Source organism: Gorilla gorilla, chromosome 7, assembly GCF_029281585.2.
Source record: "Gorilla gorilla gorilla isolate KB3781 chromosome 7, NHGRI_mGorGor1-v2.1_pri, whole genome shotgun sequence".
Lineage (NCBI taxonomy): Eukaryota > Metazoa > Chordata > Mammalia > Primates > Hominidae > Gorilla > Gorilla gorilla.
In genome coordinates, this window is record NC_073231.2 from 115,774,493 (window position 1) to 115,791,782 (window position 17,290).

General features: G+C 39.9%; 1 protein-coding gene and 1 long non-coding RNA gene across 5 annotated transcripts in view; one reads left to right on the top strand and one right to left on the bottom strand.

Moving 5' to 3' along the window:
- Positions 1–5,493: 5,493 nt before the first annotated feature.
- Positions 5,494–16,864, bottom strand: KCNV1 (potassium voltage-gated channel modifier subfamily V member 1). Its single transcript, XM_004047449.5, has 4 exons — positions 16,610–16,864; positions 14,918–16,183; positions 13,257–13,786; positions 5,494–9,605 (listed from the first exon to the last, which is right to left on the bottom strand). The coding sequence occupies exons 2-4, from the start codon at positions 15,376–15,378 to the stop codon at positions 9,094–9,096; spliced, it is 1,503 nt and encodes a 500-aa protein (XP_004047497.1). The 5' UTR covers positions 15,379–16,183; positions 16,610–16,864; the 3' UTR covers positions 5,494–9,093.
- The window catches only part of LOC134759115 (uncharacterized), an 891,009-nt gene continuing 889,289 nt past the window's right edge, over positions 15,571–17,290 (top strand). Inside the window, exon 1 of one of the 4 annotated variants that reach the window (XR_010135030.1) lies at positions 15,571–15,649. This is a non-coding gene — a long non-coding RNA (uncharacterized lncRNA). Of the gene's footprint in view, positions 15,650–16,223; positions 16,655–17,290 lie in introns of those variants that run through there. The other 3 variants (XR_010135028.1, XR_010135029.1, XR_010135027.1) reach the window with 3 other exon arrangements.

Below are 17,290 nucleotides of genomic sequence, written 5' to 3' on the forward strand. Positions count from 1 at the left end.
GTTCTAGCATGTAAAATTATTCTCTGAGGTTAATATAGGCAGGCTAAAATTTTCTTTCTAACTTTTTTAGGATGCTGGGGTATAGTGGAAGCAATTATGTGCTTTGATGGAGTACTGTGGACAGTGGAAGAAGGAGCAAATGACCACAAGCTGCTGTCCAGAGACTAACTGCAACAATGAGGGCTCTAGTTTATTTCGCCAGCTCTTTTACTAAGCTTCCTCTCAGAAGAGTCCATGGGATTCGTGGTGGGGCTACTTCTGAACCTGCATTAGCTCTATGGATTACCTGTGGTGGCAATAAAAAGGTACTTTTCATATCTCCTGCTGAATGAAGTATAATTGACTGACAGCCTGAGCTGTAGACCTTTTGGAGTATTAGTGTAGAGGCATACCTTATTTTATCGCACTTTGCTTTATTGAGCTTTGCATGTATGTCAACAGCATGTGATCACATCAGGTCTCTGTGTCCAATTTTGGTAACTCTCACGATATTTCAATTTTTAAAATTATTATTATATCTAATACAGTGATCTCTGGTAAGTGACCTTTGATGTTATTATTGTAATTGTTTTGAGGCTCCACAGACCTCATGCATATAAGATGGCAAACTTAATAAATGTGTGCATTCTGACTGCTCCACCGACCAGCCGTTCTTCCTCTCCTTAGGCCTGAGGAAATGACAATATTAAAATTAGCCAATTAATAACCCTAAAAGGACCTAACTATTCATCTCTCACTTTAAGTCCAAAGCTAGAGATGATTAAGCTTAATGAAGAAGGCATGTTAAAAGCTGTGATGGGCCAATAGCTAGGCCTTGTGTGCCAAAAAGTTAGCCGGTTGTGAACATGAAGAAAAAAACTATTGAAGGAAATTAAAAATTATATCCCTGTGAACACACACATGATAAGAAAGTTAAACAGCCTATTGATGATATGGAGAAAGTTTTAGTGGTCTAGGTAGATCAAACCAGCCACAACATTCCCTTAAGCCAGAGCCTAATCCAGTGCAAGGCTCTCCCTCTTTTCAATTCTATGAAGGCTGAGAAAGGTGAGGAATCTGCAGAAGAAGAATTTGAAGCTAACAGAGTTTGGCTGATGAGGTTTAAGGAAAAAAACTGTCTCCAGAAACTTTAAAAACTTTAATATAAAAGTTCAAGGTGAAGCATCAAGTGCTGATATAGAAGCTGCAGTAATTATCTAGAAGGTCTAGCAAAGAAAATTGATGGAAGTAGCTACACTAAACAATAGGTTTTCAATATATATGAAATAGGCATGCATTGGAAAAAGATGCTATCTAGGACTTTCATAGCTAAAGAGGATAAATTAATGCCTGCCTTAAAAGCTTCAAAAAACAGGCTATCTTTGTATGTGTGTAGCTGATGATCTTCAGTTGAAGCCAGTACATATATACCATATGAAAAATTGTAGGGCCCTTAAGAATTATGCTGTATTTATTCTTGCCATGCTTTATAAGTGAAACAAAAAAGCCTGGATGACAACATGTCGGCTTGTAGCATGGCTTACTGAATATTTTAAGCCCACTGTTGAGACCCACTGCTCAGGAAAAAAAAAATCCTTTCAAAATATTATTTCTCATTAACAATGCATCTAGTCACCCAAGAACTCTGCCGGAGATGTACAAGGAGTTTAATGTTGTTTTTATTCCTGCTAACACAACACTCATTCTATATCCCATGGATCAAGGAGTAATTTTAACTTTCAAGTCTTATTACTTTAGAAATACATTTTATAAGGGTATAGCTGTTATAGTGATTCCTCTAATGGGTCTGAGCAAAGTAATTTGAAAACCTTCTAGAAAAAGTTCACAACTTTGGATGCCACTAAGAACATCTGTGATTCATAGGAGGAGGTCAAACTATCAATTTTGATGGGAGACTGGAAGAAGTTGATTCAAAACCTAATAGATGACTTTAAGGGGTTCAAGACTTTAGTGGAGGAACTAACTGCAGATGGGGTGGAAATAGCTAGAGAATTCAAATTAGAAGTGATATCTGAAGATGTGACTGAGTTGCTGCAATCTCATGACACAGCTTGAATGGATGAGTATTTGCTTCTAATAGATGAGCAGCAAGAAAGTTGTTTCTTGAGTTGTAGTTTACTCTTGGCAAAGATGCTGTGAATATTGTTGAGATGACAACAAATGATTCAGAATATTACAAAGATATAGGATAAAGCAGCAGCAGGGTTTGAGAGGATTGACTCCAATTTTGAAAGAAGATCTACTGTGGGTAAAATGCTATCACACAGTATTTCATGCTATGGAGAATTCTTTGTGAAAGAAAATGTCAATTATCAATGTACATACTTCATTGTTGTCTTATTTAAAGAAATAGCCACAGCCACCCCAAGCTTCAGTAACCACCACCCTAATCAGTCAGCAGCCGTCAATATTAAAGCAAGACCTTCTATCAGTAAAAAGATTTCAACTTGCTGAGGTTCAGATGATTATTAGCATTTTTAGCAATAAAATATTTTCAAATTGTTAATACATTGTTTTTTAGACCTAATGCTATTGCACACTTAATATGCTATAATATAGTGTAAACACAATTATATATGCAATGGAAAATCAAAACAATTTGTGTGACTCACTCTGTTGTGATAATCTCCTTATTGTGGGTGGTCTGGAAATTAACCTGTAATATCTCCAAGATGTGCCAATAGTCCCATTTCTAAAAAAAAGTAGGACTCCTTAGTGGGCTACTTTTTCTCAAGTGTTCTCCATCAAACTGGCTGAAGTTTCTTAGGAATGGGATGTAATCAGTGTTTTTTTTCCCCCCCAATTGTCCTCCTTCTCCCTCTTCTTCATAGCTGTCAGACATTCATCATGGTCTGAAGATTCTTCCCACCTTCTCAAGATTCCTTCTCTTTATTATTCGTAACCATTTTTCCACAAGTAAATATCTTGCACATAATCAATATTGTAAAAATCACCTGTATTGGCATCTGCCTCTCAGAGGACTTGAACTTAGAGTTTGGGGAAAAGATAAATAATTTGATATTGGATATGCAAATTGCGAGATGTTTATTAGACATCTTTTGAATAAGCAGTTAGTTCACAAATCTAGAAATACAGTAAGTGAGAGGAAAGTTCTAATCTGGATGTAGGAATTTGGGAATTGACCGAGAATCAATGATACGTAAGCCATGAAATCAGATGATTTTTGTCAAGGGAGCAGAATAAATGAAGCATAGAAGAGGACTGATGATTAAGCTCTGATTTATGACCTCAATTAGAAAAGATGACTGAACAGTGAAGTGGGGATTAAATTAGGAAGGCATGAAGGGCTGGAAGTCAAGTAAAGGAATTGTTTTAAGGAAGAATCTGTAATTAATCTTGCAAAATGCTATTGATGAATCTGGCAATATGAGTTCTAAGAAATGATTGGATTTGGCAATGATGGACTCACTGCTGACCTTAAGGAAAAGTTTTACAGGAGTTGTAGGGGTGGTAGACTTATGTGAATTTTCCAGAAAGAATGAGAAGATAAACAGTGAATATACAAAGGGAGAGAGTGAGTATGGATACTGCTGTCAAAGAGTTTTGCCATAAAAAAAGAGAAGAGAATTCGATGTTTTCTATTCTAGAGGATGAAATAGATTCAAGGAATTTTGACGTTTTTTTTTTTTTTAATTTTAAGATGGGAAAAAAATCATGTTTGCGTGCTGACAGGAAGTAGGAAGCGGAAAATTTGATAATACAGTAAGAAGAGGAGAAAAGCTCTCTGTAGCAACGTCCTGGAGTCCGAGATAAAGTGTGGATGGACGATCCAACCCTCGTAAAGTGAGGAAAGGCAGAGTTAATAGGCACAGATGGAGGTAGGTGGATAAATGTGGGTGATGACTCTTTTTTAAAAAATCTCTTCTGATTCTATTTTCTGAGTAAAAGCGGAATCCAAGGGAGGTGTTAGAGGTTTTTACTTGTCTCCGGATAGTGAATGGACTCAGGAATTGCCGTATGAGATTGCCTGGAAGCTTTAAGAACCCATTTGGGGTTGTAGGCATGAATGTAAAGTGAGAGCAGTCTGCAGGCATTGTGTTTTTCTTTGTAGGGCATGATCTGCTCTACAAGGGCAGGCACAAGAAAGCATTGGATTGAATTTAATTAGGGTCAGGGTATTGCCAATTTAATACCAGGAAGGAAGAAAGGGGCACTAGAGTTGAAAAGGCAAGCAAGGGAGTGATTATAATATAATATAATATAATATAATATAATATAATATAATATAATATAATATAAGCACAGTGAGAACATAAGGATGGTGAGTATCCAGGTTTTCCTATCGTCCCTAAAAATGTACCATGTAGGCAACTGCCTGTTGATGAGTAAAGCTCTCCCTGTGTGACATTTGTCTTCCTTATATTAGTATGGCTTGGAGAGAGTTCTGGGGTGGTGATGCTTTGCAAAGAAAAATCATGAAGGAAATCATCAGAACACATCATTTGCCTGCTATCCAATATCTTGTTGGATCTGAACTGAAGGATTCATAAGACAGTTATTAATGGCTAATATTTCAAAAGAAGAGACTTTTCTTGTTAACATAATGTATCAGTAAAAATATTTCTCAAAGTATTAAGCTTATCCAATGACAATGTTTTGCTTAGATAAATTTGGTCAGCATATATATTTTCTGCAACAGCTAATCAAAATATTTTAATAAGCATAAGAATTCCACATTAAAACACAGAACTGAGATTCCTACCTCAGTTATTTGTGCATCTAATTCATTATACTTGATACTACTTTGCATTAAAATGATAAATGCAACAATTTCTTGTATGTTATAGAAATAATATATACATAAAATAAAATATGAATATGTCACTCTTAATAGAGATACCTCAGTAATTTCTTAAAATTGCTTTTTTAGGTACTTAAGCATTGCCTATATGCATTTAAATGTCTGAAAGTAGTTCTAACAGGCAAAGATTTCATGATGAAGACACAAAAGGTGGTTGCAACGAAAGCAAAAATTGGCAAATGGGTTCTAATTAAACTCTAGAGCTTTGTCAGAGCAAAGGAACCTATCAACAGAGTGAACAGACAACCTACAGATTGGGGGAAAATATTTGCAAACTATGCATCTCCAAAAGTCTAATATTCCAGCGTCTATAAGAAACTTAAACAAATTTACAAGAAAAAAATAATCCCATTAAAAAGTGGGCAAAGGATACGAACAGACACTTTTCAAAAGAAAACATACATGCAGCCAACAATGATATGAAAAAAAGCCTCAATATCACTGATCATTAGAGAAACGCAAATCAAAACCATAATGAGATACCATCTCACACTAGTCAGAATGGCTATTATTAAAAAGTAAAAAAAAAAAAAGCAGATGCTGGCGAAGTTATGGAGCAATTGGAATGCATATACACAGATACTGGGAGTGTAAATTAGTTCAACCATGTGAGAGTGTGGCAATTCCTCAAACACCTAAAAACAGAAATACCACTGGATCCAGCAATCCCATTAATAGGTATATACCCAAGGAATATAAATTGTTTTATTATAAAGATACATGCACACGTATGTTCAATGCAGCATTATTCACAGTAGCAAAGACATGGAATAAACCTAAATGCCCATCAACTGCAGACTGGATAAAGAAAATGTATGTATACACCATGAAGTACTATCCAGCCATATGAAAGAATGAGATCATGTCATTTGCAGGGACATGGATGGAGCTGGAGGCTATTATCCTTAGCGAACTAATGCAGGAAGAGAAAACCAAATACCACATGTTCTCACTTATAAGTGGGAGCTAAATGATGAGAACACATGAACACATAGAGGGAAACAACACACATTGGGGCCTATCAGAGGGTGCTGGGTAGGAGGAGGGAGAGAATCAGGAAAAATAACTAACTGGTGCTAGGTTTAATACCTGGGTGATGAAATAATCCGTGCAAAAAAACTCTCATGACACAAGATTACCTGTATAACAAACCCGCACATGTATCCCTGAACTTAAAATAACAGTTTAATTAACAAAGAAAGTGGCTAACACGGTGAAACCCCGTCTCTGCTAAAAATACAAAAAATTAGCCAGGCGTGGTGGCGGGCGCCTCTAGTCCCAGCTACTCGCGAGGTTGACGCAGGAGAATGGTGTGAACCCAAGAGGTGGAGCTTGCAGTAAGCCGAGATCGCGCCACTGGCACTCCAGCCTGGGCGACAGACCGACACTCCGTCTCAAAAAACCAAACCAAAACAAAACAAAGAAAGTAGTGTTCTCTAAATAGCTTAGAGAAAGACAATAATTCAATTATTTTATATTTTAAAAAATTAAATATTGTTTTATAACAATAATTCTTAGATGTTTAAAAAGTGTTTACTGTTTTAAAATAATGGGATATAAAATTGGCAGAGTTCCTGCCTTGATTTTTTTACTTAAATGAAATTTGGTTTGCTTATATATACATTCATTGAATAAATAAAATGATATTTTATTTAACAGCAAAATTGAGTAAGCAATGATATTTTAAAACTTCTTTCTGAATACCTACATCTTGACAACATTTATATAGCTAACAGCACATTTGTAGAGAAGATGTTTAGGTTCCTCCATGATAAAAACATATATACATATGTATACACATAGTTTTTAATTTTTTAATTTTCCAACTACTATTTACTCTAAAGATAATATATTTTTAATCTAATAATGACTATAAGGTGTCACCACAGCCTTTTCTTAAAAGCACCATTCCACCTCTGAGAATAAGCTGATATTTTACTTAAGGCATATTGAACTTCTCCATGCACAAGAAGTTGGCTTGCCTGCCTAAAAAATAAATTTCTATGCAGAGCTTGTGTAGGAAGAATGAAATCTGCAATTTGACTTTTAGGAGTGTCGTTTTCAGGGTCAGGCAGATTGGTATTCAGCACTGGCTCTGCCGTCTATAGCCTGTGTGAATTTAGGCAAGTTTATACCTTTTAATGTTTCAGTTTTGCTGTCTTTTCCTCACACACCTTTGAACAGAATATTAATTACAAGAAAACAGGACCTAGTCTTGTTTGAGAAAGACTCCCTAGTCCCCAGAACACCAAAGATCCTTAATAAATATTTGTTGAGTTAATAAATATATAAAATATGTATTTTGAAGAGTATAAGAATAGTAATTATATAATAGGGATATTTTGAGGATAAAATGGCATAATACATGATGAATACAGAGCATAGTCCTGGATCAGAGTAACTGTTGTTATTAGGGAAAGTTCTAGAAAAGCTGGAGTAAGTTTACCTTCTGTGTCTAACTTCTACTTTCCCTTCAGATTGTGGAAGGGATTTATACTATGACTAGTGGCCCTGTGCCACAATCTAGCACCCATGTATGTGTGTAAGAAGTAAAATATTTATCTTACTAATATTCATATCTCCTGAACCTTTTATAATATTTAGGAGAAGTGGAAACAAGTTAAATGAATTAAAGTACTTTAGCACACAATCTAAAACTCATGCCATCAGTGAAAATGTTTTCAGAGCTTAACCATGCATACCAGAAAACAGGAGGTAGTACATGCGATATTTCATTGATTTTAAGGTGCTTATTTTAAATTTTTACATATCTGAAATCCGGATGCATTTTACAGTTAATGGCATCTTACAATTGACTGGCATCTTTCTTTCTTGGTAGTGCATAGCATAATAGGATGTCTTAAATAGAGTTTATGAAATATGTTATAGCTATATATTAAAGCAGTCCTCAATGTTTATTTCTTATCACCATTCACCCCTGGCAAAGAGCCTTCTAGGCTTTTTTCCCTAACATCTCACCCCCATGAAATGTTAATACCACAGATATACTCAATATGCTTATCTGTGTTTTGTAAATGAAGTGATAAGATTTTTTTTTCCTCAAGAACCAATTTTCTTCCCCTTGGGGGCTCTATTATATTGGAAATGTAGGTATTAAAGTGATGCATTCCTTGTTATTCTTAGGTTGTAGAATCTCATTTACTAAAATAATGGGAATCATGAGCTAGTTCTTAGCTTTAGAGGTTTTGGCTTTAATTATATAATACAATGTCTAGTAATTGTGTTATGATGATGAATGTCAAAATGCCTGCAAAGTTTGAACATTTGCTATTTACCCCAACAATCAGAAAGCTGTCCATAGTATTTTTTTGTTAACAAGTAAAAGATCTTCAAGTTCATCCAGTGATGTCATTTAACATATATTTCCCATTTTATGAAATAAGATTATTTAGTAATTCCAGTGTAGAAATTTAGGATGTTCACTACCTCACTTTTACATATTCATTATTTTGAAGCCATAACATGAACAATATATCCATAAAGAGACATTTAAAGACCATCTGATATTCATGAAATACTAAGAAATATGCTGTTTTATTCTCCACATACTACACTCAGTTGGGAGAATGAAGATGTGCAATTGTTGAAGTCTTTGTGTAGACTCATGTACTGCAATCTAAGCAGTTTTGGGATTCCCACCTCTTATAGTAATAATGGGATACAGAGATCAGTTCATTTGTGACCAGTGGTTTACACGAAAAAGAAGATAGGGATATAATCTCTGCCCATCAAATAAGGGTTTTCTCTTTTAAAGCTAAGTATTATATTCAATAGCTTTAACTGATAAAGGAGTAATTTATGTACTTGGATAATATCTTTAAATAGCAAAGTTGTTCAATATGTTCTTAAATATTTACTAATCTTTCTCTGGGCTATGCAGTTTACCTTCCATTTTTAAAAAATTAGTGGTGCAAAAAACTTCTAATGTTAGTGATACATAAAATCTTTAACTTTTTTGTATGTATTGCAATAACATTATTTTATATTTGACAATTCAAACATGTTTATATTGGCCCGGTTGTATTTGGTTGTGTTAATTGGCTATTTTGGACACTCAAATGTGTCAGAACACTGTGCAGTTGTTATAGGTGATGTGAAATATTCTAGTAGATGAAGCAATGTATCAGCAAAAATTAATTAAGATGAGCAGTACTCTGAAGAGACTCATCATCAGAATACAGAAATCCACATCACTGCTTTATCATTTTAGTTAATTGTACATAGCTTTTGTAAATAAATTGAAAATTAATTCAAAACCAGAAATCATCTCCCCCGCTGCTCCTAGTACTTGCTCTTTCTCTGCCTTTCAGTCGCAGCATCTCCATGATACTCCGGGCATAGACATCTCTCAAGTTAACACTGATATATGAGTCAGTGGCTATATTCTTGGTAAGCTTCTTTAGGGCTTCTCGCTGTCTAACAGCTGCTTCCTTGAGTTTCAAGGTGAAGTAGCAAGCAGAGAAGCGATCGTTAATAATAGCAATAGGCAAGGCCAAGACAAGAATTCCCGATAATATACACATGAAGGCCACGATTTTGCCTGTGGTGGTGTCTGGTCTAATGTCCCCATATCCCACAGTAGTCATAGAGGTGGTGGCCCACCACCATGCACAAGGGACACTTGTGAAGGTTGTGTCAGGAATGCTTTGCTCAGCAAAGTATTCTACAGTTGAAAATATAGAGATTCCCACGGATAGAAATAGGAGCAGTAGGCCGACTTCTTCGTAACACTGGGTGATTGTCATCCCAAGGGAGCGTAATCCTGCAACAGAACAAATGCTGTCAGTCATTGGCATCCCTCTTCTCTCTCTTCCTTCCCTCCCCTCCCCTCTCCCTCCTTGCTCTGCCACCCATAAACTGCACTGCACACTTAAATGTCCCCAGCACTGGGCAATGTTCTGGGGATACAAAGTTGATTAAATCATAATCCTTGTGCTCAGGAAGTTCACAGTCTAGTTGATGGGGCCAGGTTGAGAAGGCTAGAGAGAAATATATAATTAGATTCATTAATTCACCTATAGAATTATTGAACTTCTACTATTAAAAAGAAGGCGAGAGGTAAGACTGAAGGCAGGCAGGGGTGGTATGATAGGAGTTTTGTACTTTAGTCTGTACAATAAGAGGCCTTTGCGGTGTTGCATGTGGAGGGCATATTTGGTCACACCTGCATTTCAATGCATCATTTTAGCACTTGTTTCGAATGCCAGTTTTATGTTGTCTTGTATTTTATGTGTCTGTTTTTCTCACCTTCCTTGTAAAGTTTAAGACAATCAGGAACCTGATTACAGGAAAGCCAGAAAAAGTAAACAATGGGCACCATAGCAACAAAGTGAAGCAGCAGAAGCAAGTTAGGCATTGGTGATAAAATTGACATGAGAACATCACATGTATATTCAGGGGACATTCTCAGCAGTATGTCAGGAGGAGGTCTGAACTCCCAAGACACCCACTGAAACCCTAGGCCTTAATACCAAAGCTGTAAGAAATTATCTCCCTTGAGTACATAAAATTTCTGCTTTCCTATAATAACATAGACCTGAATACAGAATATTCCTCCATTGCAAAAAGGTATGGGAAATGGAACCACTAGAGAATTTACTCTTTATGAAGCATTGGCTGCTTTTCCATTCCTAGATCTGAGGATTTATTAAACCCCAGGGAGACAGAACCACGATAGTCCAATTCCGTCTCTGAAGACACTAGGCCTAAGGGGAGTAAGAGCCCATTATGGGCCGGGCACAGTGGCTCACGCCTATAATCTCAGCACTTTGGGAGGCTGAGGCAGGCAGATCATGAGGTCAGAAGTTTGAGACCAGCCTGGCCAACATGGTGAAACCCTATCCCTACTAAAAATACCAAAATCAGCCCAGTGTGGTGGTGCGTGCCTGTAATCCTAGTTACTCGGGAGGCTGAGGCAGGAGAATAACTTGAACCTGGGAGGCGAAGGTTGCAGTGAGCCAAGATCACGCCATTGCAATCCAGCCTGGGCAATAGAATGAGACTCCCTCTCAAAAAAAGAAAAAAGAAAGAAAGAAAGAAAAGCCCATTATGGAACCAGGCTTTGAATGAACCATAAGATTTATTCCCTAATACTAGAGAGGTGGTTATTAAAGTTTGTCCACATTTTGAAATTATATCAACGTGATGTCAAAATGATATTGCCCCAGAAGTCCAAAACAATACCTCTTAGAATCATTTTTTGTTTTTATTCACTCACTAGAGACTATTTCAAAGGCATTAGCATACTAATCATACTCTTAGGATTTTGAATTTTGCTCTTCAAATTTTGAGATATTCTTGAATTATTAACCAGCTATTTTTAAAGATCATTGAGTATTTTGAAGTTTAACTTCAAAAGAATATCTTTCAGAATACCTTTATAATACCTTTACTTTTATAAAAAACTGGCCTTGATGTGTCTACATGGAATTATGTTCCTTAAATAAATTCACAGCATATGAGGAGATGCATAGCATTTGTCTGGGAACACTGTTTTAGTTTAAAGGCAAAATGTTCAAAACAATTTTGTAAAGGAAAACAAAGTGGGTGGAATTTCTAGCATGTTATCTCTATTAACTCAGAGAATCTTCAAAAGAAAGGATATAAGAGGGACATGGTAATTGTTATGCCATTATACAGACGAGGAGGCTGAGGCATAAAGAGATAGCTTATCTAGTAGAAAGCTACAGAGCCAGGATTTAAACCTAGTTTCTGGCCAAAAACCCATTATCCTATAACACCTCTCAATTTGAATTTATAATTAATACATGGGGAAATAGGTCATCTATGTTTACATTTTAATAAATGTAGTGTTGAGGCAAAATTGTCAAATATGCAAGTCACATATTTTTTAATAATTAAGGGTTTACTAAAACTTTATACTTGTTTTAGAATGGAGAAAATCTTTGAAGAGGAGACATTGTGGAAATTACTGTTATTTTCCTTTTCCTTTCTTTTGGAAAAAAATGTAGTTTTTACTGGGTGTTTTTAAATTGAGTCTTGTGAAGAGTTTATAAATACTTGAAGAAAGCATCCCATTATCTGTGTCAGAAAACAAAGAGTGGTACTTGTAAAAGTTGTTGGAAACCCCATTATCAAATTCCTGGTATGTGAGACTAGCTAGGAAAATACACTACCAAAATTATATTATAATAAGTTCTAATTGTCAGAGAAATGTTGAAGAAAAACATATCAGAAGTAATTTCACCCGACATTTATAGGAAGGACAACTACCATCAACCTTTTTTAGGTGGTCAGTCAGGGCACATATCTATGGAAATAAAATAAGGATAGTGATCTCTAGCCAATTTGTTTGTGCTAATATGTATTTGTATCAACATATATAAAATTAATATGGCATCATACTCCAGTGTTTCTCTAGGTTTGGTCCAAGAACCACCTACATCAAAGTCACTGGTGAACTTATTATTTATAAAATATGTGCTCCTAGACCCGATCTCAGGCTTTCTGGGGGTTGGAGCCAGAAGCTGTATTTCAACAAGCTTGCCTGGGGATTCTTATTTTTATTAAGGCATGTCATAAGGAAACTCATATACTCCACAATATCTGACAGCTGCAAGGCCAGCCACTGATAACTACTACTGTTGGGGATACAAGAATGATTTTTAATCAGTTCCTGTGATTTTCACTGATACTGATTATAATTTTCACGTATCTTATGTGTTTGTGTGTGTGTTATATGGAGACTTTTCTAGGAAAATATTAGATTTTCAAAGGCTCTATGACACACAAAAAACTAACGGATTTCTGTATTCCCCTCTCTCATACATCCCAGGTTAGGGACAAGAAAACCTTCAGATACTAGATAAAGCATTTAATTAGTTTATTTTGCTTTCTCCCAAAGCAAAATATTTTCATTGCTTCTTTGAAAATTTTGGAAAGGCCACCTGCACCTAGTCATTTCTCTTTCTGCATGGCCAGAGAAGGCTCTGAAGGGCTGACTTTACTCTTCTGCCAAGGAGCATATGTGGCAAGCACTTCTCGGATACTTAAGAGAAATTGGCTTATGTCCCTATATATCATATATAATTTATGTGTATCTTTTTATGTGTCCTTTATGCCTGTTTTGTCCAGAACCTTGAAGAGGCAGAGTGCCTTTAATTTTTGTATATCTTCTGGGTAATGGTTTCAAATAAACTGAGGTTAGCAAATGGTCAAATTGTCTCTCAACATTTCTCTTACGGAGAGGAGGTATGTGAGAGCTCATTTCTCTATACCTGTGATAGCAACTTCAATGTTTTGCCTCCCAATATCTCCTTAGAGGTCATGATCAGGTAAAGTATGGGAGTTGGTAATTTTGAATCAGTTCAGCGTTACTTTCCTTGTACTGTGGTCAAAAAACGAATGCTTACATGCAATGGCAAATTAAAAGGCATCAATGAAATGTGAATACCTGTGGAATGTCTGCCCAGCTTTAGCATGCGCAGAGCCCTGAGCAGCCTCAACACCTGGACAATGCGCCCCACGTTCTCCAGCTCCTGCGTGGTCTGGCTCCCACTTAGGCTCTCTACCAGAAGAGTGATGTAGAAGGGCAAGATGGCAAGGAGGTCTATGATGTTTGGCACCTTTCTTAGGAAGCGACACCTGTCCCGCACACACAGGAAGCGGAGGACAAACTCCCCGGTGAACCAGCTAATGCACACATACTCCAGGATTTCCAGCAGCTGCAGGTCCAGCCAGCTTAACTCAGCTGACATCAGGGCCATGTTAATGATGGACACCACCACGAAGATAATGGAGATGACGCCAAAGATACGGGCAGCTGTGGAAGATCCAGGTTTCTCCAGGATATTCCAGAGCTTCTGGCGAACAGTGGGACAAGGTCCTTGGGAGAAGTCCTGTTCACTCTCATGTTGACTTTCCTGGTCTTCTGTGTCCTTCTTGAAGTCTAAAGTTTCACTCAGCTCTTTTCTTCTGAAGTATCTTTTAGAGAAAACAATTTGGTGATTAGTCTAACTTTATTAAAATACAGAAGTAATTAAACATGGCAGGGAGGTCAGACTTTTTCATTCAACAAAATGCAGAAAAATGTCAATTCATATTTTACTTAGGTTGTGTCTTACCCACAGTATTCAGAATTTCTCCCTTAGGATTATGATTATTTTTCCTTTTTTTTTTTTTTGAGACGGAGTCTTGCTCTGTCGCCCAGGCTGGAGTGCAGCGGAGTGATCTCGGCTTACTGTAGCCTCCGCTTCCCAGGTTCAAGCGATTCTTCTGCCCCAGCCTCCTGAGTAGCTGGGATTACAGGTACGCACCACCACCCCCGGGTAATTTTTGTATTTTTAGTAGAGACAGGGTTTCACCATGTTGTCCAGGGGGGGTCTCGAACTCTTGGCCTCAAGTGATCCACCCGCCTCGGCCTCCCAGAGTGCTAGGATTACAGGCGTGAGCCACCACGACCGGCCTGGATTATAATTTTTAAAATGACACTTTCTTAGTAGAAGTGTATACATAGTAAAGCTACTTTGGATTAATACATTTTATTACCCATTTTCTGGTAAGAAGAACAGATGTTTGGCAGGTGGAACTTTTTTTTGTGTGTGTAAAGGAAATGTATTCATGAAGAAATGGTAGTAATAGCAAGGTAACCTCAGAGTTCCACAATCATTCAATCAAGGGACCAACCGTTTATCTTCTATATTTAAAACAATTCTCCATTCAAGTTTTTCAAAGTCAGTGTTCTAGGTTTGATAAGTGATAATGCTGCGTGCCAAATCTTTTATCCCTATGCATGCATTTTTGGAGCATGGCGTTTCTGATTCATTTATTCAGTCACCAAATATTTATTGTGGGCCTGAAGTCCCTTGCCTTATACGTTAAATTAGCATACTCAAAAAAGGGAACAAAGAGATTCAAAAAGTTCTATTCAAAAGTTGGCGTTGATGCTTTCCAGTCCCCCACCCCCACCCCACCTGTCAGCCCAGAAGTGGCCACACCTTATTGCTAGGCCTGGCTCCAGCGAAGCTTGTGTAAAGCCTCAAATCTACCTGTGCCTTCCTCTCTTTCTCTGCCGCGCCCGCCTCCCCGCCCAGCCGCCGCGTGCCTCCGGGGTACCTGTCCCTGCAGCAGGAATCGATGCTGAGCTCATCGATGCCCCAGTACTGGATCTCCTGCAGGAAGGAGAGCGCGCACAGCTGCTCCATGACATGCAGGCGGCCGGTGCGGTAGTAGTGCAGGACATATCGGAACGCCTGCGAGCTGCGGTCGAAGAAGTACTCGTTGTCCACGGGGTTGGCATCGTCGCAAAGCTCCAGAGGGCTGGGCACGGCGGCCAGGGCCCCGGGGCGGCGGTAGGAAGCCACCACCACGGCCAGCTTGCCAAGGCGCGTGTGCGGGAAGCAGGACAGCGCCTGCTGCGAAAGCACGAAGCGGCTGCCGCCCACGTTGACCGTGAAGCAGTCCCCGAGCGCCAAGGGCTCCCCTTCACCCTCGCTGCAGAAGACACTAGAGTCCAGGGAGGTCAGGGAGCCGCTGTCCAGCGGCGAGTCCAGCAGCGCTCTGCCGCTGGAAGGCATCTCTAACCCAGTCGCCGCGGCCTGAGGGCGCCACAAAGTTGGGGACACGCCGGAAGCTTTGGTCCCGCGAGGGCGGTGGCACGGCCCCTGGTGGCGGCCGGGATTCCCCGGGCTCCCGAAGGGGTTACCTCTCCCTGGCGCACCCTCTCCACCCGCTGTGAGCCTTCCTCCTCCTGCCGCTAGGGAGCCGCGAGTGCGCGGAAGCAGCGCACAAGTGGCAGAAAGAGGAGACTGGGAGCAGAGGAAGGGTCGCGCTAAGAGAAAGGATCAGGTGAGGTCCAAGCCCCACACAGTCCCTGTGCACACTGCCGGTCGCCCTGGCCCTTCCCAAACGTTGTTCACCCCGCCTCCCAACTTCGCAATTGCGATTCCCAGCCCAGGAGGTGTACAGATTGAATGACTCGCTACTTGGTGGGTGGAGGGGTTGGGGAAGGGAGGAAGGAGGGAGATGTGGGGCGGAGGAGGACGAAGAGGAGAGAAGATGACTTTTAGCTGAACGCAAGCAAGCAAGCAAGCAAGGGGGATGGCGAGACTCACTCCTGCCCGCAGGAGACCAAAACAAAAAGTTCAGAAAGCAAAGGAAGTGGTAACCGGGTCCCTTCCAACTTGAGAATTTATATTCCTCCCTTTTCTTTTACTGCTGCTTCATAGGCCTCCCCGGGGGTGTTCGCTGGGGGTGTGAGCAGGTGGGGGAGGGTTCTCTGGGTGAGGGGGCCGCACCATTTTCTCCCAATTCACTCTCATTCTAGTCTGATGATCACTGACGCTCCATTTTCTTCCGCCGTCTCCCTTAGGTTCTGACCTCCTGGTTGAGAAACAAGAATAATTAATGATGACTTTTTATGGAAGACCCAGTGGGTCACTAAGAACTAGGAGTGTCACTGTCAGCTCTCACCCTGTCGAGGGTCCACCTCGTGTTGAGGCACTTTTTTGAGGCACCCTTCCTTTTAACCATTTCTGTCCCTACAAGTTTCCCGGAGAGCAGGTGTTCTGAGCACAGCGGAGCTCTCATTTTAGAAGGAAAGCCAAAAAGACAAGGAATAGAACAAGCGTGGGCTGGGGCAGGAATTTAAATAGTAACGACGGCCTCCCTCGGTAAAGGGAGAAGCCGAGGCCAGCGCCCAGGTGAGACTAGAAGTGTACCCACGGGGCCCCTGGAAGCTGCGCTCCAGCCAACCTGTTGGACTCGGGGCGAGGAGGTGGGGATGGGAGGGAAGAGCAAGTGACTCACCTGCAGCTCCCGGCACATCTGGTCTGCGCACAACCGGCGCCGCAGGTAACGTACTCTTCCTTTGATCCTCTTAGTCTACACGTGAGGTCTGACTCGACCGGTCCAGGAGGGAAACTGTGTTCCAGCTGAGCTCTACCCAGCGCCTGCTGCCTTGCCTTGCCCCGCCTCCACCTCCCTCCGGGCTCCTGGCCCCTGGGCTTAGGCTAAGCGTGTCCGCCCCGCCCGCTCTAGCTCTGAGAGCCACTCTCCCAGTGTTTCCACCACCAGCAGAGGGGAGTGGCAGGATCTAAGGGAGGGAGGTGAGACGGCGGGGGTGGGGGCGGGGGTGGGGGCGGGGGTAGTGAGGTGCCCGGTGACACTCAATATTACATTCATCCTGAATACACTTGCAGAATTACCGCATTTGATTCCCGTTTCCCCGGATCTGTGCTTTTGTAAATGCTCCAGAGCAAAATTTCCAACTGGACTCAGTGTGCTAAACTTGAGGTTAGGGCAGTTATATTAACTGCTTCATTTGGCATGGTTCAAGGTTTTCACATTTTCAGCAGGCATCTCAGAATCATGCATTTTTCAAGTCTTTGCCAGAGAGAGTGAACCACACTCATCTTCGTTGTTTTCTAGTATGTATATATAGAATACATATTGGAAAGCGTATATTATGGATACACTTATATAAGTATA

Excerpts from the sequence above, each read along its gene's own strand:
- KCNV1 (XM_004047449.5), bottom strand. The coding sequence starts at position 15,378 with ATGCCTTCCAGCGGCAGAGCGCTGCTGGACTCGCCGCTGGACAGCGGC. Across the intron at positions 13,787-14,917 it reads GATTCCTGCTGCAGGGACAG|ATACTTCAGAAGAAAAGAGC; the intron begins GTACCCCGGAGG and ends TTTCTCTAAAAG. Across the intron at positions 9,606-13,256 it reads GCTGGGCAGACATTCCACAG|GATTACGCTCCCTTGGGATG; the intron begins GTATTCACATTT and ends GTTCTGTTGCAG.